The sequence below is a fragment of the Dromaius novaehollandiae genome, chromosome 14, assembly GCF_036370855.1.
Source record: "Dromaius novaehollandiae isolate bDroNov1 chromosome 14, bDroNov1.hap1, whole genome shotgun sequence".
Classification (NCBI taxonomy): domain Eukaryota; kingdom Metazoa; phylum Chordata; class Aves; order Casuariiformes; family Dromaiidae; genus Dromaius; species Dromaius novaehollandiae.
Genome location: NC_088111.1, coordinates 21,101,440 through 21,125,074, shown reverse-complemented (window position 1 = coordinate 21,125,074; position 23,635 = coordinate 21,101,440). Strand labels below are relative to the sequence as shown.

The window sequence follows — 23,635 nt, the reverse complement described above, 5'->3', positions numbered from 1 at the left end:
ACTCGAGCACCTCTTCAACAGACTGCTAGCTCCTGCAGCCCTAGGTAGGATGTATATCTGCACGGAGGAGAACAGGAACACAGCTATGCAGGCCAGCAAACAGGAAGGTAACCCTGCAGCTCTATGCCCCTGTCCCTCTGGAGCTGTGAAAGCCCTGATCTCCGCTTTGGTGGCAACACAGACCTTCCCTCTAAGGACTCCTTCCTCTGATGCTCACAGGCCCTTCAAAGAAATGGATTTTCCAACTTGCAGCTACACGCTAAGAGGCTGAGTGAACATGACAGACTTCCAAGGGGTTGTCACTTGGCTCTCACTGTGTACTCTGACCATTGGATAATACCTCCAAGCCAGCCCTTCCTTGTCTGTGGAAGAAAGGGAGGGCTGCGATTTTGGAGTCAAACTAACTTGCCTTGTTTGCTTACATGGTCTGCCCTCCCCACCATAACAGTCAGCAGCTATCAACAATCAGTGCTCCCACTTAGCTGCTACACAGGCACATGATAAGCATGGAGGCACGAGAGCAACATGCTATCAGACAGAGAGGAAGACCGGTGAAAGGCAGAACTGAACCCAGGTCTCCAAGACAAGCACTTTAACCACTGAGTCACATTTCCTCCTGTGTCTTCCCAGAAGACACAGAGAGCAGCTCTCATTTCCAGCAAGCCTGTGACTGCCACAGCTTGGGTCCCTACTGCATGCAGATGATGGGAACCACTCAGTGAGGGGAAGCAGGACATAATGTTGTTACCTGTGTGTGCTCTCTTTGGGCAGGATGAAGGACAGTTCTGCCCCGGCATTGCTCTCCATGGTGGCGTTGGGCACATACTGACAGATGAGGCGGGAGATCTCCCCCAGGCTACAATACGGCTCTTTCACCATCACCATGTGATATCCTGCCCCTGGGCAGACCCACAAGAGAAGGGAGAAAAGTGTAAATATCAGTCTAATCTGGGCCAGACCTGAACCTTCAGTGCTGGTGCAGACAGCAGAAGACAGAGGCTGGTAAGGCATCGCAGGGCCTTGCCGGCTGTGCCTGAGCTGTAGATGTGATACAAAAGCTAGTGGGAAGGGCTGAAGGCAAGCTAAGAAACAAGGCCTTCTTGGCATCAGTCATCTCTGAGAGGTTAACTACATGACTGTGAAGAGAGAGTGTGGGTATGGATCTCTGAAAGAAGGCAGAACAGCATCAAGGAGAGGAAGCAGGGAACACACAGACAAGGAGTAGTGGGTCTCCTTCCCTGCCCTATATCCCCCCTCCATACTACTCCATGACAAGAAGAGGACAGGCATTCCCATCAGATGGTCTGGGGCCTTCCTCCTTGCTCTGGCATGGCCTGTCTGCTCCTCCCTTACCATATTTACGCTTGAGGAAGAGAGAGGAGCCACAGCACTGCAGCTCGCCCTTGGCCATGATAGCTATGCGGTCCCCCAGCAGGTCAGCCTCATCCATGAAGTGGGTGGTCAGCAGGATGGTACGGTTGCTCCTCTGCTGCTGGAGGAGGTCCCATGTGGCCCTGCGGGAGGCTGGGTCCATCCCCGATGTTGGCTCATCCAGCATCACAACCTGCACACAAGAGATGGGCAGTGGTTGAGAAGGGGTTGGGAGGTGCACAGTAGCAGCCCAGGGGCCCAGAGGGAGCCTTGAGCTCCCAACATGCACGTAATGATCTTGTCTAGGGGAGCACCTACCCAAGCAGCCACAAGAAGAAAAGCCTTGGCACTCTGCTATGTTGCTGCTGGGGAAAGAGGTTCAAATTGGGCCCTGCCACAACTACTTGCCTTGGAGTCCCCAATGAGGGCAATGCCGATAGAGAGCTTGCGCTTCATGCCGCCAGAGAGCGCCTTTGTCAGACAGTGGCGTTTGTCCTCCAGGTTCAGGATCCTCAGTATGTGGCTGATCTCCTCAGGGCACTTGGAAGGTGGGTAGCCTTTCAGCTGGCAGACAAGAAGGAGGAAGGGTCAAGTCCACCCGCAGGGGTAACGATGCCGCAGGCAAACACCCTACTCACCTCCTCAGCAACTAGGTGCTAGAAAATCCCCCACATTCCCTCTCTCCACACCTTTACACATTTAGTCAGGAAGGCAAAGAAGACTACAGAAAGTAACTCCTGCCCAACTGAGGGACTCCCTTCCCTACACAGGGCCCCTTGCCACACATCCAACACAAGGAGGCTCTGCTGCACAGAGCCCTTGCAGGACCAGTGATGCTCCGGATCCCTCCACTCCTCTGCCCAGCTGAACAAGGAACTCATCAAGGATGACACAGGAAGGGGATAGAAAGGGCTGTTCTGTCTAATCTGAACTGTCACAGCTTTTCCCAGCAACCTTCATCGCCAGCCCAGCCTCAAGGAAGCACATGGCTGACTGCGAAGCAACAACAGATGCTGTTCTAACTCAGGTTAAGGGCACAGGTGAGACCCAGCAACAAGACTTGAAACAAAATCTGAGGCTGCACTCAAGCTCTGCACTCACCCCCGAGTAGAAGTAGAGGTGCTCTTCCACCGTCATGTTGTCGAAGAGCACATCGTGTTGGGGACACAAGCCCAGGCTCCGTCGGATCAAAACCATGTCCTGTGAGATCTCGTAGCCATTGATGTACGCTTGCCCACTTGTTGGAGAGTATAGACCTGAAAGGAACAACATGCAACAGCCTTAGCTCAGGGGTGAGAATAACCCTGCACAGCCACTGCAAAGAACTGGAGGAAAAGCCAGGCCCCGTCGTAGCCAGCCAACAAATGCAGGTTTCTGCCAAAGGCCTGAGAAAACCAGTCTCTTGCTGCCGAATTCAGGGCACAAAGACTTCTCCCTCCCACCTGCAGTGCAGACTGAATGGCTTTCACAGATGGGAGATGGACCTGGAACTGGTGCCAGACTGGGCAGGCAAGGAGTGAGCTGGGCAGACAAACCCTGGCTCTCAACATGGCAGAGATTCACCTGATGCCAGCCCAGAGCTACGCTGCCATCCAGGGATGACCTTGTGAGTACCCTGGGCTAGCAGAAGCAGCACAGAATGACAGAGAACAGGGCAGGAAGGACCATCAAAAGCCATCTAAGTCCATCCACCATGCTCAAACACAGCTGCCTTGAGCTAAACAGCTCAGGAATGCATGGAGAACAATTCTTGGCCCCTCCCCTCCCTTATCACAGTAAAGCACATGGCAACTCATCCTAGAGCTAATCCTTCCTCTTTTTAGAGTCCTTTGACATAAAGGCTGCATCCTGCTTCAGGCCCCTGGACTGAGCAGTCTGCTCTCCTTCACAGATGACATTCCCTGGTTGATCCCACTCTCACAAAGGGTTAAGCATAGACCTCCAGCTCCCTCCTCTCTCCCCAGGCAGCAACATGCTACTCAATACCATGGCACCTTTGTTTAACAGCTTAGTGAACTGACAGTGCTTTGGGGAAGAGCAAAAACCCCTCCCCAACCTCAGAGAACAGGTACAGCTTCCCTTGCTTTAAAGGGGAGAGATTAGCTGCCTTTCTCCAGGAGGGCTGTCTGTCCTCTCATACTGCAAGGGCCTAGCATGCTTTTAGGTGATTCCCTTCCTGCCATGTGCCAGTCCCAAGATAGGACGTAGCTCCTACCTGTGAGCATAGACAGAGTAGTGGTCTTCCCAGCACCGTTGTGTCCCAACAGGACAGTGATCTGTCCTTCGTACATGTTCACTGTTAAGTCCTTGACTGCCTCTTTCATCTTGTTTCCCACTTTGAAGACCTGTCAAGATCATGTTAACAAGTTGATATCCCCTTCAAGGCAAGTATTTTCAGATCTGCCACTTCTCCAGTAAAGGCCTGCTCCGTTCTACTGGGCAATCAAATCCTTTGATGCTCACATGAGGCTGGCATTAGACACCAGCATCCAACAGGTTAAATGCAGATGTTACAGCACCTGCAAGTACCTATTACTTCAGCTGAAAACTGAAATGCAGCGAGCTATGGGGAAGAGCCTTACCTACCTTACAACGGCCAAGCAACACACCTCAGGGTGAAGATGGCAACTTAATGGTGTGGAAGCTGCCTGTAGGCAGGAGTTAAAAACATAACATCCAAGATGCAATGGGTGCCCACATGGCTCTGTGGGCAAGCACAGGACCGGCTGGCCTGGCGGCAATAGCATTAAACACTCCTGCCTCATTCTATGAGTTTACATATCATAAGGCTGCCTGCCACACCGAAATGAGGCCTTTTCCAGCAGCCAGAGAAGCCAGAGACACCCCTCTCTCCAGTCCCTCACATGTCACAGGGTCCCTCTGTGGACAAATATGGGTCCATTTCTTGTCCTTCCTAGCATTTCCAGCCTCCTGGGTAGCCCAGGAACAAAAGGCATGAAATAAAAGCACACACCTTTGTTCAAAGGCCCAGACCTTGTATTTACCACGTGTGGGACAGATTATACACGCTGTGCAGGGCACTGGATACCAGGAGATGTGTGCCGGTCAGCTCCTTGCACCAGCTGCCCTCCAGGGCAGGGAGAATCCAGGAGCAGGGTGATCCTAGCTCCTATGAAGTGAGGGAGCACCATGTGCCCATAGTGGGCAAAGACAATTTAGGAAGAAGGGTGATCAAACAGAAGAGTCAGAACTGGGACCTTAGCATGGGTCACAAGGCAGTACTGTAGCAAGGGAGGGCTAGTATTAACTGGATCACAAACACAGCACTAGGTGCGTTGCCTGCAAGTCTGCTGTAGGTGGGTGGAAGCATGTGGCTGCTTGACCTGAAATCCCATGCTTTGGTGCTACAAGGAGGTGGATTTTGGTCTTAAACACACCAGTAGCCCTGCCTTTCTCCTCCTACACCCACTGCTTTCCAGAGCAGGGCATCACAGTTTCCTCTACGTCCAGGGTGCTGTGCTTAACAACCCGTAGTAGGAAAAGGCCTAAGTTCTTTTTCCCTTAGCCATCATACCTGGTTACTACTTGCACAAACAGCATGGCCAGGGCCTGCTCTAATGTTAGGATAATGCTGGGAAAGGGGAGAGAAGACACAGGAAAAGTCCTGTCACTAGTATTAATGCCACACTGGGAAGTCTGTACCTTAGAAAGGTGCTTTATTTTGATTCCTGACACGAGGTCGGCAGGCTCTTCCTCAATGTACTGGCTCTTCAGGGCCTTCTCAGGGTCCTCCTCTTCCTCCTTCTCTTTTCCCACGATAGTCCTAGGGTGCCCACACCAGTACGAGGGCTGAGAGTGCAGAGAGTGAGTGAGTGGAGAAAGCATGTGCACAGAGCAAGCAAGCGAGAAGAGTGAGCAAGCAGAGAGAGAAACTCAGGTGCAGGGCACGCAGACTGTCCCTTCTTCCCCAGCCTCCTGCAACCCTCCTCCATCCTCCTTGCATGCAGACACTTCTAAGGGCTCTGCAAGACCATTTCTCTTTGGTTATCAGTTGCTAACTGGTGTATCTTTACCGGGCAGGTAAGCCAGAGGATGGAACTGTTTCTCCATTTGTCCTGCTGCCTACTTCCCTCAGCTAGTTCTCTCTTACAGCATGATTGCCCACAGTTATAGAGGCAGTTTTTGCAGTGTTCAGCTCCACAGAAAAGATTAGCATTTCAATGAGAAGCAGAACTCCTCAGACAGAACCGCCCTGCCCAGAAGAGCAGGAGGAACAGATCTAGCAGACAGTCAGCTCCCAAAGCAACTTGACATACACTAAGTGGAAAAGGGCTGAGGTCAAGTTACAATTATACCCTTCTTTTAACCCTTCTAGGAATGAGAATAGGTAAGATTTTAAATCCCTGTGGAAACAACAATTCCACAACTCCCGCATGCAGGGCACCTGAGTGCCAGAGCACTGACATGTCCTGCTCGCTCTGTCCACCACAAGCCAGGGCTAGAGTACGTTGCCTCAGATTGCTACTGCTGTCTCCCAGAAATTAGCAGCTCACCACAGCTTTTGGCAGACAGCTGTATTTCTGCTGTGCAGAGAGCTCTACACTGGTCCAACTGCAATATGCAGTCAGATGCTGAAGTGAAATCATATTGGGACAAGGAATTAAGAGGGGAGAAGGAAAAACCTCCAAATCAAATAACAAAGGATACATTCACATGATCAAAGGTGACTGTGTCACTGTGGCTTAATGAATTATCAGCAATCAGCTGAGTTACATTAACCACCACAGTTACACTGGCTGAAGATGACACATTTTGCTTGGCTATTGCAACACGCTGGCAGAGCAATGCCAGCTCAGCTGATGGGTGAAAACTGGCTTGCTTTAGAACTGTAACCCAAACCCTGTCACTAGCATGTGATGGCTCACAGCAGAGGGAGCAGAGCATAGACTATCTAGGTCCACTTGGATCTCAGTGCTCAGGAGAGTTTTAAATGACTGGATCTGGTTTCATCTCACTTGTAGCTTCTCTCTATTGCCTTCATTTGGGACATAGAGACATTGTTAACAACGTCATGTAAGCCAAAACGTGTCAGGACAACGATTTAAAGCCAGGAAGACCCGCAAGATGCTTCATATTCAGTAGAAAATATGGCAGCACTAGCCTTTACTGAGTATGCACTTCAGGCCCCTCAATTTTAAAGGCCAGATGATGCCACAGTGTTAATTTAGTCTCACCAGCTGCATAGCACAAAAGCAGAGAATGTCACTGAGCAGCTCCTGTATAACTGCTGGAAGGGATGCGTACGTAGGGCAGCAGTGCTTACCGTAAAGAGGAAGTACCAAGGCTGCGGCACACCGTACTCCCCTGGAAAGACAGCCTCCACATACCAGGCCACCAAGCCATAGACAGCTGAGTCCAGAAGCAGCATCCCCAGCACTTGTGCTAAGGTAAAGTTGTCGTCCACGCTGACTGGCTTCATGAGGTCCCTCCACTGAATGCCAGTCCCTGAAATGCACAGAGGACAGTGTTTACATCTGTCCAGAGCACTCAGCCCTAGAAGGATAAAGCATAGCAGCATGTGCTCTCCAAGACTGCCAAATAACATCTCCCTTTCCCAATTCACTGCTTGGTAATGAGAAGCTATTGTGCTAGTACGTAATACATGCATGGCTCCACACTGCATGGCTCCCTGCCTGCTGACATGTTTTAACACAACAAATGCAATCATTTCTCAGGTACTGGCGGTGGACTCTCCAGGCTGTGTATTAACTGTGCACAAATATAGGAGCATCCTGAGTCTCACCCAGGGAATACAGGGTGAGAACACCTAGTTCAGATTTGCCAGATCAGATTCAGCACGGTTTTACACAGGTGGACACTGCACAACATCCACACCGCTCCTCCACATTTGCATGGCGCTGGGCCCAGGCTAATGAGCCTTCCCTGCACACCCTGACCTGGCATGGAGACACTGAACGTTCCCAGTCCAGCAAGCCTGGAACGGAATCAAAACTAACATCTGCTGAACACAAGCTGATTCTATGGAAACCCAGATATCTCTGCATTGCACTGCACAGAGCACTGCATTACCCACTACCTGAGTTACTTCAACCCCTTCCATCTTCTGTAGCAGAAAAAGAGCTGTTCGGCCCAAACACTCAGTGAGCTCTGCAACATAATTTGTGAAGACCCAAAAGTGTTTGTGTGAAACACCCGAATTACTGCAGGACCTTCCTTGCTCCATCCTGGCTGTGCTGAGGGCAGTACCTTGTACAGCTGAGCAGCTCTGGGGTCACTGCCGCATCTCTGGGACTGCAGGACCTGACGGGCAACGGCTTCACTTTTCCTGCTCTGCGAAGCGCTCAGTGGAGCTGATGCAGATACAACTGGTCACTTGGGATGATGTTTAACTCTTTGCCCACCCTCCCTACACTAAACCTAGTTACCTAAACTGAGCCATATCAGCAAGGGAAACTCCAGAGCCAGTGACAAATATTTAAGCGGTAGCACAGATTTGCTCAGAGTTTTAATCACCTTGCAGACGTTAAAGAATCAAACCCAGCAACCCTTTTGGACCTCCCAGCCATGAAATCACTTGTGTCAACACCCAAGCAGCTCAGAGGGCTCCTGTGTTGCTTCCCCTCTCTTCTCTGCTGGTCTGTTAGCTATCCCACAAGCCATTCTATATCTAAATGATTACAGGGTCTCCATCAATGCTGCATCAATGCACCTCACGCAGGGCTGACTCAGTCCCCATAGCCACCCTCTGAAATGGAGATGTATCATGTTTCTTTGCACAGACGCTGCGTCCCAGAAGACAGCCTACCACAGTTTTAGAGGACATGTACGAAATAACAACGTGTGAGTTCTGAGGACAAAAATACATGGAGGTTCTGGAAGAGACTGCAACATAGCAAACCTAGAACGATCCCTGTTTTACAGATGGAGAGAAAAGATGCAACAGGAACTGTACTGAAAGCTCTAGGCTCCCAGCCCCATCCTTCGCACACATCATCAGGCTTCTTCCTCCACATTCTTTGTAACTGCCTTGGGAAGAAACAATCTCTTCTCTAGTGAGATCTGTGACTGCAGCCTCCTATTCAGTTCCACCACTTTGCAAAGACGTGGCCTCTACTGGAACCAACAGCAAATTCTTATTAACATGGAAATTAAAAAAAAAAAAATTGGAAAGGAGAGGATGCAATTAATTCCCATCCCTTAGAACAGAACTGACTTTGTAATCAAAGAGACTGACTACAGCATCTTGTACAGCTCAGACTCCATTTCGCGGCTGCCAGACACAAGGGTTTGGAGGGGCAAAGCTGATAAGACCTGCAGGAACATTCAACAGTTAGCCCTCCTGCTCTTGCGAAGAGCAGGAAAGCGGCTCTCTGACTTCTTTACGCCCTTCAGACTGCACATAAGCCAGTTCCAACTCGCCACAGAGAAAGGGAGGCCAAGCGGCAGGCTGAGCCAAAGGACGGGACAAAGACGTTCAGCTTCCAGCAAACTGTGCACACCAGCAGGCTGATTTCCCAGCCTCTGCTGACTGGCAGCAATGGGCACGAGGAACAAGAGGCACTCACTCACCTTTTCCTTCGAACATGCCAATGAGCTGTGCCCCCATCGCCATGGCCACATTGGAGATGAGGCAGGATGACAGCTTCTGGTTGTGGGACATCAGGTCATAGCGGGGTGAGATGAAAAAGTAAGGGATGTAGGAGAAAAAGTACAGGAAACCACCAGCAGCAGCTGCAACGTTTGCTGCAAGGACAGAGAAAAATAGGAAAGGAAACATTTATAACACAGGGATGCCGCTGAATATTTCTTGCCAGCTTTCCATCCACGGAGATTCAAGTCTTTTGTACAAATGGTAACAGGGGAGCAGAGGCTACAACTTGCCCAAGTCACACAGCAAGGCAGGAGCAGGGCTGGATACTGACTCTACACAGGACAGCTGTTAAAGCACCCAGCCCACCTCAAAGCACAGAGCACTCCTGCACAGCACGCAGGGGCCCAAGACACCCAGATGAGGCCCTGAAGATTAGCTTATCTGGTTTGGGAAGTGACAGTATATACATCCCCTTCAGAAGCACTACATATAAAACACAGGCAAAGAGAGAAGTAAGCACCCTGCCTTGTGCCTCAAGACAAGTTGTCCCACACAAGACCCTGAGCAACCTCATCTAACTCTGGAGCTGGCCCTGCTTTGAGCAAGATGGACCAGAGCAAGATCTCTCCAGAGATCCCTTCCAACCAAAACCATGCAAAAATTGATAATTTTATACCATGCTGCTCTCTCCATGCATGGCCTACTGGCAAGAGAAACAATGCTCTTATGCCCGTCGGCACAAGGCCCAGAACAAACTCTCTGCATTGTGTGGGTTCCTCTCACGGCCTTTGGCAGGATTTGTAAACCCCACAGGGATGGGGAAACAGATTCTAAGTGTTTTCCTCCATCTGTGTTTCCCATTACCAGCTGGAACAGCATCAGCATTTCACCAAACACCCTCGAACTCAAAAGCCTAGGCTCTTTACAAGTAGGGATTTACAGGCAGCAGGTCAGACAGCTCCTACTATAAGGGCACTTGCAAAATGTAGGCTCTCTGGACTGCCAGTGAGGAAGATGAAAGGTGTTTTCAAGAGATATTAGCTTATATCATAAAAAAAACATTTGCACAGAAGCAGCTCCTCTAGCTGCACATTTCTCCTGGGGAACAGGAAGGACAACAGGTGAGGCTGACCACAGACCACTAAAAAAACTGATAACTCCTCAAATTCCCCTCTCCCTGTAGCACATTTCTCTGGGGTTGCATAAGGGCACTGAGGGAGGCTCAGTGACGAGCTGCATAATAGACACACACGAGACAACAGAAGATCAGCCAGAGGAGGCAATTAGGGAAGTCAGACTCACCTCTAGAGAAGAAGGTGCTCACCATGAAGTTGAAGGAGATAGAGGAGATGGAGAATATGGCGAGGAAGGTGAACACCAGAGTGGGGTCGCTGTTGGTAAGCACTGCTCCCTGCTCGCTCACCTACCGAGAAAATCCGGTTACACTTGCAGCTGATGAAGCTTGCTACAGCCGCTGGCACACACAGGCAGCCAAGGCTTGATGTTTTTCATGGGTTAAAAACAAATTAAGAGATGGACCAAGAACCCCCAGACCCTCCTAGATCAGTCCAAATGGTGGAAGCGTGGGCTGTCCTCATGTAACACAGGACCTAAGAGGCAGGGGACATCCTGCTTTCCACCCATGACAGCTGCCTTCTCTTTCTCATGCTGCTGGTACAGAGAAGCAGGAGAGCCTGAGTCTCTCCAAGGATTCACAGGCTCTCAGGAACAGGAGTTCCTGCTAGGCCCAGGAATGCCCAGACCCTCCCTGCACCTGCCTAGCTCTAACCCTCCCATCTCGTCCTGCTGCTGGGTGACGTAGGCAGTGCGAAAGGCTGTTAAAGCACCTAGCCCACTTGTTGGGAGTGAGATGGGGGGTCAACCTTCTACAGTCAACAGTGGCAGGGGGCCCGGCCTGCATGAATAAACCAAGCTCCTGGGTGCACTCTAAGTGCATTCATCCTGCACAGAGCTTAAGCAAGGAATCGACTCAGAAAAAGGCTCTCCGTATTAGGCACATGGAAGAAGGAGGAATCCTGAATTACCAGGATAGCCCTCCTTCTCCCCAGCCAACGACACAGAAGTCCTGTGATCCCCATGCCCAGCAGTACTGACCTGTGCAATGTGGGCATGAGGAAAGATACTCACCTTCACACAGAAGAGTACTGTGACAAAAAAGACGGACACCAGGAGGAAGAGGAAGAACATGAGGAACCAGGCACTCCAGTGCAGCCAGTTGCTGAGGCCCATCATGTGCATGTACTCCTGTGGGAAGGCCAAGCTGTTACCCAGAGTTGCACCCATCCTTCCTGATCAAGGGGGCCCAGAGCACCTCATGTGGCAGTGAGCAAGGCCAGGCATCCGTGGTGAAAGTGGAGGTGGCGACTGTGGCCCTTCAGTGCTGGTGAGGGAGGAGGCAGCCCCAGGCACCAGCAGCCCTGTGCAGCCTTCATCCCCACACAGTGCCTCCTCCCTGAACAGGGGCCACCACCACAGCCAGGCCAGGAGGGATGTGGAAAACAAGGTTTCCCTGAAGCGCCGAGCTGGATCCAAAACCACAGCAGTTCAGGTTGGTGGGGCCGCTGCAGTCATCCGGCAGCAGGGCAGACTAGAGGGCAGGACAATCCAACACCCCAGAGGAAACCGAGCCCTGCACCCTCAGGCCTGATGTTGCAACCATCACATTCGCTGAGCTCCTAACCACCCATATACCACAATTTAGAAACACAGGTTTCTAGATTTAAAAAACAGAAATCCTGCTTCCCACACACTGAATTTCTGAATTCACGAGAGCTGTCCTCTCAAGAAGCCACCTTTCAAAATGCCCTCCAGTCCAAAAGAAACGCCAGTCTTCACACCCAACAGCACTGCTAAGCAGATAAGGTTGCACAGCAAGGAAGAACAGAGCTGGGTTCCAGCAACAGGATTAACGACATTCTTGCCTAGAGTTTGCTAATCCCCTGTCATCCCTTCTCCCCACCTCCTGCTTGCCGGCTCCAAACCCAGTGAGGATTTTGTTCCTACCTAGTTCTTTTAAAGGAAGGATCTGTTAGAAAACACTGCATAGTGAGAGGAGCAAAGCAAGGAAGGCAAGCACTATGCACAGAGCTGTCTGCACTGACAGCAATATGGGTTACAGATCATAGGGTGCTTATTACTTTGGAGATGTCATTCCTTCAAAAAGGAGGTCCCGGTGGTGCAAAGCAAGGGGAAGCTTTTCCTGGGGCATCACAGCCCACGAAAGGGGCAGCATGGGAAATACCAGTCCACATGACCCACTCACGTTACCTTCAGCTTCTTCTCCTTCTCATGCACAACAGCACGGACGATGTTGAGTGAGGTGTAGGTGAAGCTGAGCATGAGCAGCAGGGGCAGCTGGTTCTGGATGGCAAGAAGGAAGAGGTCATTGACGTACGATGGGTAGGGGAAGCGCTGTACCACCACTGTGATGTTCTCCAGCAGGCCGGCATTGGTGGCGTTAGTGTGATATTGCATGATGGCTCTATCCACAGCATGCTGCACTGCCAGGAAGCCTTCCCGGATATAACCTGCATGGCAAAAGCAACACGAGGAAATAGAAATGGGTGCATGTTCCATAGACACAAATTCACGGGGAGAAAAGAACAGGACAGACCTTCTTAGGAAGAGAAGTAGCCTCTAAGGGAAGGGTTATTTGGGAAGACCAGAAAAGAAGAAAAGAGTTCTTAGAAAAGGAAAGCAAATATCACCATCAAAATACTCCCTGTCATTTCAGCAGACATAGAGGGGCTTGGGAAGGATTAAAATCAGAACAATTTAAATCTCTCATAATCATCATTCAAAAACAGCTGGCAGGAAGCTTTGATTTAAATGGCAATCCTCTTTCTGCGTGATTTTTGTAAGGAAAGTGATTCTCAGTTATCATCAACCACAGACAGTGTAACTGAACTGAGTTTTTGTTATGAAATTCAGTCCTTTTTCGGTAAACCAAGAGGGTATGAGATACTGAAGCAGGTTTTTGTGGGGAAAACTATACCCCTTTTTTCACGTATTTGGCTTAAATTTTTGTGCATTAGAAAACAGTATTTTTTTTTAAACTAATCTATCATTACAGGTGATTTCTACCACGTTACCTGAATGGAAACTAGAATTCCATTTAGAAAGCTCCAAATCAGCATTTTGAAAGTTATTTGCCTAAAACATCCTAAACAGATATGGAAAAGGTGGGAAAAAAGCAATTCACTGACAACAATTCATATTAACTAACTGACTAAACAAACATTGTAGTTTAGGGAATTGATCTAAGTGTCTCTGTTGAAACTAATAGATACAGTGCCCTCATGCTGTTTTACCTACACCCTCTGAGGAAAATCAGTTTGCCCGCTTTCTCAGTGTCCCAATCTTTTTCTTGACGTAGCTATTGAACCAAATGGAAGGAGAAGCTGAACCAAGGGAAACATCCTTTTTGCAGCCATAGAGGAAGCTCCAGGAGTCAAGGGCTGGGCTAGTCCTAAACCAGTGCCAGCTCCAGGAATTCCACTGCTGTTTCCCACTCAGCAGTTTAGCTTTCTTTATGCACTTTTGCTGAAACCACAGAATTGCCCTATTTAGTTTTGATGTATTTCAGTAGCATTATAAGACCTAAATAGTCTGGACCTGAAATAAATTTACCATTAAAAACAGATTTAAAATGAGAAAATAATACATATTTAAACTTTAAAATCCAAGTAAATACAATTTATTCTTATCCAACTACTTTCAACAGGGGCACTCTTTCCAGACAAACAGATGCTCTCCTTTATTTTGTAGGGCCTTTAGGAAGATGACTGTCATCCCACACCTCCAGCTTGCTCTAGAGTTATACTGGCTAAAGCAGTGGGAAGCGAGGCCCGCAACGTCCACACGCCAGCCACGGCATGCAGGGCACAGTCACCAAGGACACAGGGAGGACTTGTTTATCTGTCAGTAAGAGACTGACAGAGATGACGTCAACCCTTTGCCTCACAAATCCCCTGCATTTTTAAAACCTGTATCCTGCCCTTCGTGGCCTTGTGAGCTCCCTTGCCAGCTGACAGCAATTGGTGGAGGGAAACGCTGCATTTCTGCAGTTGGCTGCTGTAGGACTAGGCCAGGTGCTGGCCAGCATTTCCCAAGAGATTCTGGTTAATGGGATATTTATTTATACTCGGAGTCTCAGTGAATACTGTACAGTATGTCACTATATGGAAAATGAAGTCTGTCTTATTGGCTGGCAAATGACATATGGTGGAATAAAAACAAACCCTCACCTGGTGTGCCACCATCTGCAAACTTGGCCTCCCTGGGGCCAGGCAACTGGAAAAGAGGGAAGAGGTAGCTGGTGTGCCAGTCACGGTCAAGGTTGGGGTTCAAGCCCGTCTGCTCGCTGCGGGGGGCATTCCTCGGGCTGTACTTGAAGCGCAGCGCATAATCAACCTGCAAGGAGCACAGAAAGGAGGTTTGTGGCACGGATTAATCAGAAAGAGGAGCAATTCCTTGCATGACAAAGGGCCAGAGGAGGATGTCGCCCTCACATGCTTCTTCACACGGACACGTCCCTCCAAGCACCAGCACTGAGCCACTGTTAACAGCTTAGGAGTAAACTCCTCATCCTCCAGTCAGGCTTTCCAAAGTGCTGACACTTTGCACTTCACATGCCCTCGCAGAGCGTGTCTGGGCACCTCGGCAGGCATCTGACGGCCTGAGCAGGCTTCTGGGAGCCAGGACACTTGGCATCAGCCCCCCTCTGCCAGCGGCTGCTCATCAAGGTTAAAACAGTCGTTCTCCCTCTGCAGGATGCTGGGATCCAGCCCCAGCTGTTCACCACCGAGCTGCGGTCGCACATCCAGCAGCTCTGCTTACCTGGAGGGGCAACGGGGCCTTGCTCTGATTGAAGCAGTGTTTGAACACAACGGCAGCCAGCACATTGCCCGAGCGGTTGTCCAACTTCACATATTCCTCAAATTCCCTCTCTGAGGAGAAGCCTTGAGCTGCAGAGGAAGGAAAGGCAGACTGTGAGCAGCCTGCGGGAGCTGCAGTCCGCAGAGCACGGCATTTCACAGAGCAGGCTGAAACCCAGAAGGCCACCACTGCAAATGTCATATCGTTTCAGGACAGTTTTTCTGAGCGGGAGGGAAGTGCTCCAGCCAGAGTTGAAAAACATCATCAGTGTCAGACATAGGGGAATTTACATGGGATGTAGCTGTACCCATCATGGGGGACACAGATTTTTTTCTCCTCCTTGAGACCAGAAGGTCAGATATCTTTTCACAGAAAAATTCTAGTATTTTCTTCAGCTCGGAACAAGAAGTAGAAGTATTAAAACTTTCTACGCAACAAGATTATCAAATACTTTGTTTCAGGAAAGCGACAGCCACTTTATTCAGCTATTTTAAGGCCAATATGTTTCAATGTCTAGATAGAAATTGCAACAAAAACCACAACAAAAATCAAAACTAAGTCAGGCAGCTTTAGTGCAACAAAAGCAAAACCACTGCCTTGAAGAGCTGACAAAGTGATGCCTTCTGGGAACAGAGCATCAAGATTTATCTTAATAAAAATTAGTCTGAGAATTTCTGGCTACTCTAACAATTACTGGGGTGGAAGACAGACTGATTAGACATAAATTCATCAAATACACAGAAGAGAAGAGGATGACCATTTTGTTAAACCTCATTTTGCGCTATGAGTACTGGGTGTTACCCATAGGAACAGGGGACACAGCTGACTGCTGAGCAGAAGTCTAGGTTTTGAGAGAACACTTAATTTTAGCTGGCAGCTCAGCCCATAAAAGTGAAGCTGCTGCCACCAACACTGCCACACAGTGCTTGAGTTAGATGCTGGTCTCTGGACCCTGGTAATGCTTAATCTAGGGAGAATTTCATGTCTTTTAGAAGTTTCATCCAAGAAGCTTAGAACATCCTACCTGCAGGTCCCAGTTCAGGAATGCACTTACATCACCAAAGCTAGCGTAGCGTTCAACTTGAGCTATAACAAACGCACGTCTTCAGAGATGCCTAAGTCCAAGCCACAACCCCCAGCCCCTGCTAACCTTTAATGCTGATCGGTAAAGCTTTCTCTACTGCCTCAGCAATGCTCTTCACAGCACTGCTGTTCGAGGGGACGTACGCCAGCTCCCAAGGGTTGCTCGGATGTCGGTGATAGAAGAACGCTGGCAGGTCATCCACCGACTGGGTGGGATAGATAGTGGCATTGGGGTGGCTGATCGAATGCACCCGGTGACGAAGTGCAATCAGGATGGCAGCGAACAGCAGCGGCAGGCAGATTTCGATGACTGTTACCAAAATCTGCCGTTTCTGTAGCAAGGTAGAGGAAGAAAAAAGACATATATAAGTAGGGTTAGACCTGCTCAAAGTAGATGAAACTAAACAAAGTTCATGGCACATGTATTCCATGCGGCAGAAGTACCAGAGGGCTCTTGCATTTCACAGCACTCAGGACTGCAAAGATCTCATAAGCTGGCTTTTTCTGTAGGAGGCTACAAACAAATGAAGCACGTGAATTGACTGTGAGACTAAGCGAGACTTGTCTGTTAAATTTAGAAGGTTCCTGCATCTTTCAGGACTTTCCAGTCAAGGTGGTTTCTGTCTCCTTCCCTAAACATGTTCAGTTTTAAACTGTGTTGCTTTTAGATACTTCCCAGTTACGCTGCCACAGAATAAATGAGTTTAGCTGGTTATTTGCCTTTTTGCTGTGCAATGAAACTTTTCCAAAGAGTAGGCACTGCTTGATGCCTGCCTAAATCACTCCTGTAAGCAAGTGCCGCAATACATTTCAGTGCTCCCGCAAGAAGGAAAAGTGCTATCTGGAGGCCAGTCAGTATCAGGAGAGTGAAGAGAACAGCTTTTATCAATGTAGAGCAACCTTAACCCATACTTAAAGGGCTAGAAGCTAAAAATACTGTAGCTAAATAAAAGGAAAGATAGAGCAAACAAGCAAAGGGGAGTTCAACTGGAGCACAGCAAAGCTAATGCAGCCACTGAACCTTTCTGCCAGAAATCAGCAGTTGCATGCAACTAGGACATCAGCTCTAGATCTCAGCCAGGAGACAAGACCCTGAGAGCACGGCAGCTCTTCCTGCCAAGCCACGGAAGTGGGTCAGCAATAGCTTGAGGGAAAAAGGAACTCCTCGCGCTGAAATCATCAGCTTTTCCTCTGGCTCTCAGAGACCACCCGTCAGGAGGTGGATAACCCCTGGGCGCCTGAAGAGGCAGCTGGGACAGCCGGCAGGTGACAGCGAGGTGTCAGGCAGAGTGCAAACCAAGTGCATCCAGCAGTGAGGCAGCAAAGGAGCCCCATGCCACTCAGCTGCCTCTTGTGGCATTTCAGCAGGATGCTCGACTCTGGCCTAGGCAAGACAGATGAAGTGACTTTGCCCTCAAAGCTTCTAGCTACATGTGACAGGTGTCCTCATACAGCGTGGAAAACAGATCCAAGAGCTGAGATTCCACTTCCAAGATCTGCCTGCACTAAACACATCAGCTCACTTACTTTTTAAATTCAAGTTCAAGCAATTAGACAATTAAGTTTAGTGAATCTGCTTGAGCTGCAAAGCCAGAACTTTACCCTCCAATCCCCAAGGGCACAGATGTCTGTAGTTTTCCCTCAAGGCTGCCTCTCAAGACACTTTATATTCTCCATTAACTACTAACACACACTACTAACCCAAGTTCATTAGCACCTAAAACTCCACTTGCTCCGTCACAAAGCAACGTGCCCTGCTAGGAGGTGACTGGATAGGCACTGGAGAGCTGAACCTACTCCTCTTTTCACAGAGCAGTTCAGGTCTCCAGTGACTAATTAACTGTCCTCTCTCCCACCAGCAAGCAGCTGCTACCTAGACGCAGCATGCACCAGAGCAAGCAGCAGAGAGTAGCTGCAGAGGTTTCTGGCAGAGCTGGAAACACGCACACAGCTGCAGCAAATGTCCCATGTAAAAAAACAGAAGCTCACTTCAGGGCTGGTTGACTCTAAACCAAGAGGATTTACCTGGCAAGGCATGCTCTGCAAAGGAAGTACTTATGGAAGAAGGGGCCAGAAGAACATGGATTCTGTGGATTCAGCCATGAGGCAGGACAAAGGCTGCTGGAGTAAAGGGACTAACACCACCAGGTGCGGAGGGTCAGGAATGCAGAAGGAACAGTAGCTCTCAGGAAAACACAGCCCTGTGGTCCTGCAGTGCAGTTGCCCTGACTTGTTTTACCACATGTGCTGGGACACGCTGCTAACCACTGGATTTATGCTCATACAGTTAGATGGAGTCATGCTGCTTTCCAGGAGAGGGAAGTGGTGAGTGCTGGTCTATTCTCATAAACATGCCAAACAATACAGCTGGGCCGGGGAACCTCAGGGGAAACCGAGGCAGGGCTTGCCTGCATGGCTTTGCTTGCCTGCTACAGGACCCCCACGCAGGGAGCTAACACAGAGCCAGGGAAGAAGGCATCTTGTACCTGCTCAGCTCCCTTTTTGCAATGGGAAGCTTCAGGAGAGCGTGAACAAGAGTGTGAAGCTAAATCCAGCTGCCTCATTTCTTCTTGCAAGCTGAGCTGCCTTTACCGGCTGTGCATGACCTTAGCCCAGCCCACATGCAAGATCAAACACATTAAACTAAACTCATTTACTGCAGTTTAAGCTAACGAGTTTTATCTGGCAGCTGGGATGGGCTATGAATACACCCACTGCCAAAACAGGCAGCTCAGCTCCCTGGTGGGATTCACAGCGCTGCTCATTTTGAGCATATGCCCAGAGCAGAAGCAGCAAAACTAACCTTTTCTGAGGGCTCTTGCTAAAAAAGGCTTTGCAAGATCATGTTGTTATACAGCCCTCCGCTGGGCTAGAAAGAGGAGCAACGAAGAGGAGCAAGAGGTGCACCAAGACATTTATTCTTTAACTTGCTGTCTCAGCAATTGTTTTTTACGTGGATGGTCCAGCTCCTCCCTGATCTCTCTCCACACTCGGTGTTGCTAAATTGCCTCCTACTTGGCATACTCTTATTCAACTTGTCTGCTGGAAGCTGCAACGCAACAGTCCAGATTGCAGCTGAGCACAGCAACCGGCTCTGCTGTTATAACAAACACACGATAGGACTCCGGGCGTCTGCACAGGGTCCACACTCTACGGGCAGAGCCTGCTGCTCTGCCCGGGCACGAGCCCCTGTCCATGTGCCTTTGACTGTTTCCCCTGCCTGCTTTCATCCTAGCATGGACCACAGCTCCGGACCTCCGAGGGCTCCAGACAGTGCCGCAGCTGTCGTGACGGCTCCTTCTGAAGCTGCATATTCTAACTGCGGGTCTCTGTTGCACAGAGCGCTGAGTTAGACCTCGTGGGCCCTTCGCAGATTAGAACACGTTTTTATTTTTCAGGCGGAGGAAAAAGCAGCAAGTCAGGCATCCTAAGATCACACGCGGTTTCTGGAGGAGTGGGAAGCGAGCCCAGAACATGAGCCATCTTGATTTCTCAAGATCTCCTGGGAACGGGGAGACAGTTTGCACTGCAGCGACTGGCTCCAATTTGCTCTTCCCAGGTTTGCTCAGGGGGTGGGTGTGTGGGCATCTTGCCACACAGCTGCTCCTCCCATTGCCCTGGCATTCCCCAGCTTTCATTAAAGTGGGCAGCCCATCTTTGGATTTCCCCTTGGAGGGGCAAAGAGCTGCCTGCTGCCTCCCACCTGACCACCTCCAGAGATCAGTCACAGCTGTACCTGTTAGACACAGCTCCTTACTTAGTATTTCCTGCTGCATGAGGGTTCCTCTGGACCTTGGGAATCAATGACCATTTGACACTATGTCAAGGTCAAGAAGGTAGCCCTAGGTGCAAACTCATTAGCAGCTCTGGCACAGCAGCCAGGAAGCACCGGCTCTGAGCTGGCAGGGTCAAGAAGTGTTTTAAAAGGCCACGTTCATAAAAGTGAATGTTGCAGATGTCTGATGGTTTTATAATGCAGCTCTTGCAGACGAACTGCCTCCTGCTGATTTGCTATTATATTAACCCTCTAATAGTCCCTTGCACTTTTTCCAGAACGGTTGCCTGGCTCCATGAACTCAGAAGCTAATACACAGTTACAAGCACAGGCTTTTGCTCCTGCAGAAGTCATTTAAGCTTCCTTATTTCAGAGGCGACAGGGACACTCATCTATAATCATCACTACCAACTGGCCATTTCTGTCAGCTTAAAGCAAGTCACATGCTCCAGTCCCTGCACTGAGCATCCATTTTTAAATTAGCCTGCTAACAACTTGTGAGCTTTACTTCTTTATCAGGAGCTTATTTTCTGGTGGTTACTTAGAGGAACAAACACTGCAGGGTATGTTCTGGCACGGTCGCTCTGAGTCAGCTTGTGCCCTCACAAAACTTGCAAAGGTGGAGAGATGTGCCCCTGCCCCGAGGTACACCCAGAGGAAGGTTTTATTCCGCTGCAGAAAGGAAAGGAGGTTGCTCTGCTTGATGTCTGTGGTGCACATGGAAAAATTTACAGGGCTTGTGACCATGCTACACTCTAGGCCTTGGAGCATGCTCCTGACAAAGGGCTCCAAATCGGATCAGTTCCTCGACCCCTTAGATCAAAGCTGAGTTCTGCAGTCTGTTCCACGCTCCATACTATGCTGGAAGCATGGGCCGCAGAAAACCCAGCAAGCCCTCCTCCCTTTCATTTGTTTATTTTTAAGCAGCATTGTGCTGATCCTCAGTATGGTAATTGAAACCCTAAAGCCAGATTGCACTGAGATCTGCTCCTCCTCTTCCACTGCCCTCTACAAGGGGCTGGCTCCAGGTCCCACTGCGAATCTGCAGGATCTGCCAAGGAACATTTGCAAGCTACTTAAAGGAGCTGCAGCATATTTCAGCAGCAGGCAAGATGCTGCAGGTCACAAGGCCAAGGAAGCCAGTGCTGTGATGCAAAGCAAATGCTCATTTTGAAGCACACAGCTTGCGAGTTAGCCCTAAGGTCCCTAAATACTTCATAACTAGCTAGTTCCCAAGCACAGAGCAGGACTAAGAGCAGATGCCAGGACAAAGGTGGTTTAAGGCAGCCCACAGACCCATAAAAGTTGCTTCTGAAGACTGCAAAAAGTAATGGAGAAAAAACATGGCAAGTCTGGTAAGTTTACAGGCACAGCGCAGCAATCACCTTCTCCAGAGAAGGATGTAGAAAGATCTATGTAATAAGATAACTCAGGAAAACCCACAGTTGCACAGGAGGGCACATGGGCTATCCTGCCCCTTGAGAAGGGAAAATTGAACTCACAGTCTTATTTTGAAAATGAGGGGAACCAATAAATTGTGCAATTGCGGGGACAGGGATGTGAGGTAATTGAGCACAGATGCCTGCCCATTCCTCCCTGGCACAAAAGCACAAAAGGCACCATACACACAAACAGAGCCATCCTGGGCCTATAGAGAAGGTTCACCAGGGAATCTAGATATTGGGAAAGCTCTGAAGGGACCACCTTTAAGGGATGACATAGGCAGCTCCCCTACTGCAAGCATGGTGCCAACTTACCTGCAGGATATAATTCTTCCAGAGAAGCAGCCCAAACTGCCTGAGCACAACCATTCTTCCATCAGAAGGGGACCGCCACCACTTTGCAGGACTCTAGAAAGCAGAACCAAGAGCAGTGAACAACATATACTGACTCAAGCAGGTCTCTACTGTTGAATCCCAGAAACTCCCTGGAAAACCCTGCTCCTGGGTTTTGCTTGTTGCTTAGTCCCCACATCCAAGTTTGCTGTTTCTAAGAGGACAGGAGCCCTCCCGGGGCAGTATCAGACAGAAAGCTTTCTCCTGCCTGCACCCCAGCTTCCAGTCTGATGCTCAGGAGCACTTGCAACGAGCTTGAAAGCTCCACGCACTGCTCACCGCTCTCAAAGCTCCCAACAAGGAAGTTTGTCTTCTGCGATGGGCAGTACTGCTCCACAACTCTTTTACCAACAGCACCTTTGCAACCAACTTAGCATGCACCATTGACAGATCATAGGAAGGACCATCTCAACAGCCTGAGAATGAGGTGCTCACTAACTCACCACCACCACCCCAGAAGAAAAACACTTTCGTCAGCTGCGAATGCGAGTTTCATTTCACTACAAGAATACACGTACTTCAATGACTTGAGAGCTCCTGACAATTATACTACTAGAAGACCTCCCACACCGAGACAGAAAGATGGCATCACTGACCATACGTGTTTGTAATAAATCTGAGTGGCTAACCCTGTTTCCTGCTTGATGTTGCAACAGCCGGCTCATCCTTGAAACAAGGGAAAAATAACTCTCTCGTGCTCCCTCTCCAAGGGTCATTATTAGCCATTAAGAGCCAGCGGCATCTTAGTTTCCAGTGTCATCAGATCCCAGTCATCCAGATGACCTGTATGACACAAGTAAGCATCCGGATACATAGAAAAAGAGGCTGCTGTTTGGAAATCCAACCTATAAACACTGAGACATCATAATTACTACAGCGCTGAAACACACCCAATACAGTGAGCCCAATATGCAGGCCATGACATTAGAGAGCAGGCACAAAACATGTAGCAATACTACAAGCATATTCATGCTTGTTAAATAGAGCACATTAGCAGCCACGTGAGACAATTACCACTGCAGGAGTGGAAGTAAAAAAGACAACATCCACTTGAAGCACACTTCTATCCCAGAGTCTTTCGCCCTAACATTTTAGGTAGCTCCTAAAGATTGCTACGAAAAGAAAGCTACTGTGTAGCCTGCAACTCACATCTGGCAGCTTCATCCCTTCTCCTTTGCAGCAGTCTTTACCCAGCAATGGGGGAGCGGAAAACTTTTGTTAAACAGTGGGAACCCAGGATTACAGAACCACAAAAAATGGTCCCAGGAAGGCCATGAAACTACTTGTAGTCCATTATTTTGGAACCGATTAAGATTTTAAATTGTTCCTCTGACTCCTGGAACGCCAAGGCTTCAGAACTGTTGGTTTGCAACGTTAGCAACACCTTCACAAAAGACTCTTTCATTTAAAAGATGAGGCAAGGATGAGGAAAGCACGGGGAACCAGAATTACCGAAGAGCACGTAGGAGAAAGCTCGGTGCTGTGGGGTGATACACCTTAGTCATTCTGCTCTTTTTGAAAGAACCTCTCAGCCCTCTTCCCACTATCTCTCCAAATTGCTTTGGTCTCTATATGCAGAGAAGTTCCCTGATGAAGCATCACTGTCACACCAAGAAATGAGCTGCAATTACATATGCCTGCTAAGTTATCTACCAGCACAATACAAACGAGGGGCCAGCCTTAGCACAAGCAGATCCAAGTGCCACAGCTGTCTGGTTTAGGACCACTTTCATCAGCATGATTTTGACCCCAGGACACCCAAGATGAAAGGATGTAACACAGGCCCACAGAAGGCTCAGAAATTTGTCCTGCTCCTATGCAGCGTGCCAAGCAATTATCTTTTGTGTACCTACCTAAACCTAAAGGTCTTGTGTCAGGTAGCTGGATTCACTTCTCCAATGCATCACATTCTGCAGTTGGGACCAAGAAATGCAAACTGCTGAACTGTGGGAAACAAGCCATTGAGCTGAGCAACACCTCTGCCTGCTTCATCAGAGACTAAGCACAGCAAAAATCCCTCTTTCTGCAGTGAGATGGCTAACCTGGGCCCTGGCAGTATCAGACTATCGGTCAGCCCTGCTTTATTCCAGCACGAGCAGC

At 49.2% G+C, this 23,635-nt stretch overlaps 1 protein-coding gene across 4 annotated transcripts in view; it reads right to left on the bottom strand.

The window, feature by feature from the left end:
- ABCA3 (ATP binding cassette subfamily A member 3) overlaps window positions 1–23,635 on the bottom strand; it is a 48,507-nt gene that overhangs the window by 16,086 nt on the left and 8,786 nt on the right. For 3 of the 4 annotated variants that reach the window (XM_064520682.1, XM_026100500.2, XM_064520681.1), the window contains exons 2-16: window positions 21,458–21,550; window positions 15,993–16,257; window positions 14,804–14,931; window positions 14,212–14,377; window positions 12,233–12,492; window positions 11,093–11,209; window positions 10,247–10,367; window positions 8,923–9,096; window positions 6,656–6,837; window positions 5,035–5,181; window positions 3,587–3,716; window positions 2,473–2,627; window positions 1,780–1,935; window positions 1,354–1,564; window positions 749–899 (exon numbers count right to left, since the gene is read on the bottom strand). In XM_064520682.1, the coding sequence (XP_064376752.1) occupies window positions 749–899; window positions 1,354–1,564; window positions 1,780–1,935; window positions 2,473–2,627; window positions 3,587–3,716; window positions 5,035–5,181; window positions 6,656–6,837; window positions 8,923–9,096; window positions 10,247–10,367; window positions 11,093–11,209; window positions 12,233–12,492; window positions 14,212–14,377; window positions 14,804–14,931; window positions 15,993–16,257; window positions 21,458–21,511 (2,417 nt within the window). In that variant the 5' untranslated portion in view covers window positions 21,512–21,550. Of the gene's footprint in view, window positions 1–748; window positions 900–1,353; window positions 1,565–1,779; window positions 1,936–2,472; window positions 2,628–3,586; window positions 3,717–5,034; window positions 5,182–6,655; window positions 6,838–8,922; window positions 9,097–10,246; window positions 10,368–11,092; window positions 11,210–12,232; window positions 12,493–14,211; window positions 14,378–14,803; window positions 14,932–15,992; window positions 16,258–21,457; window positions 21,551–22,164; window positions 22,297–23,635 lie in introns of those variants that run through there. The other variant, XM_026100499.2, reaches the window with a different exon arrangement.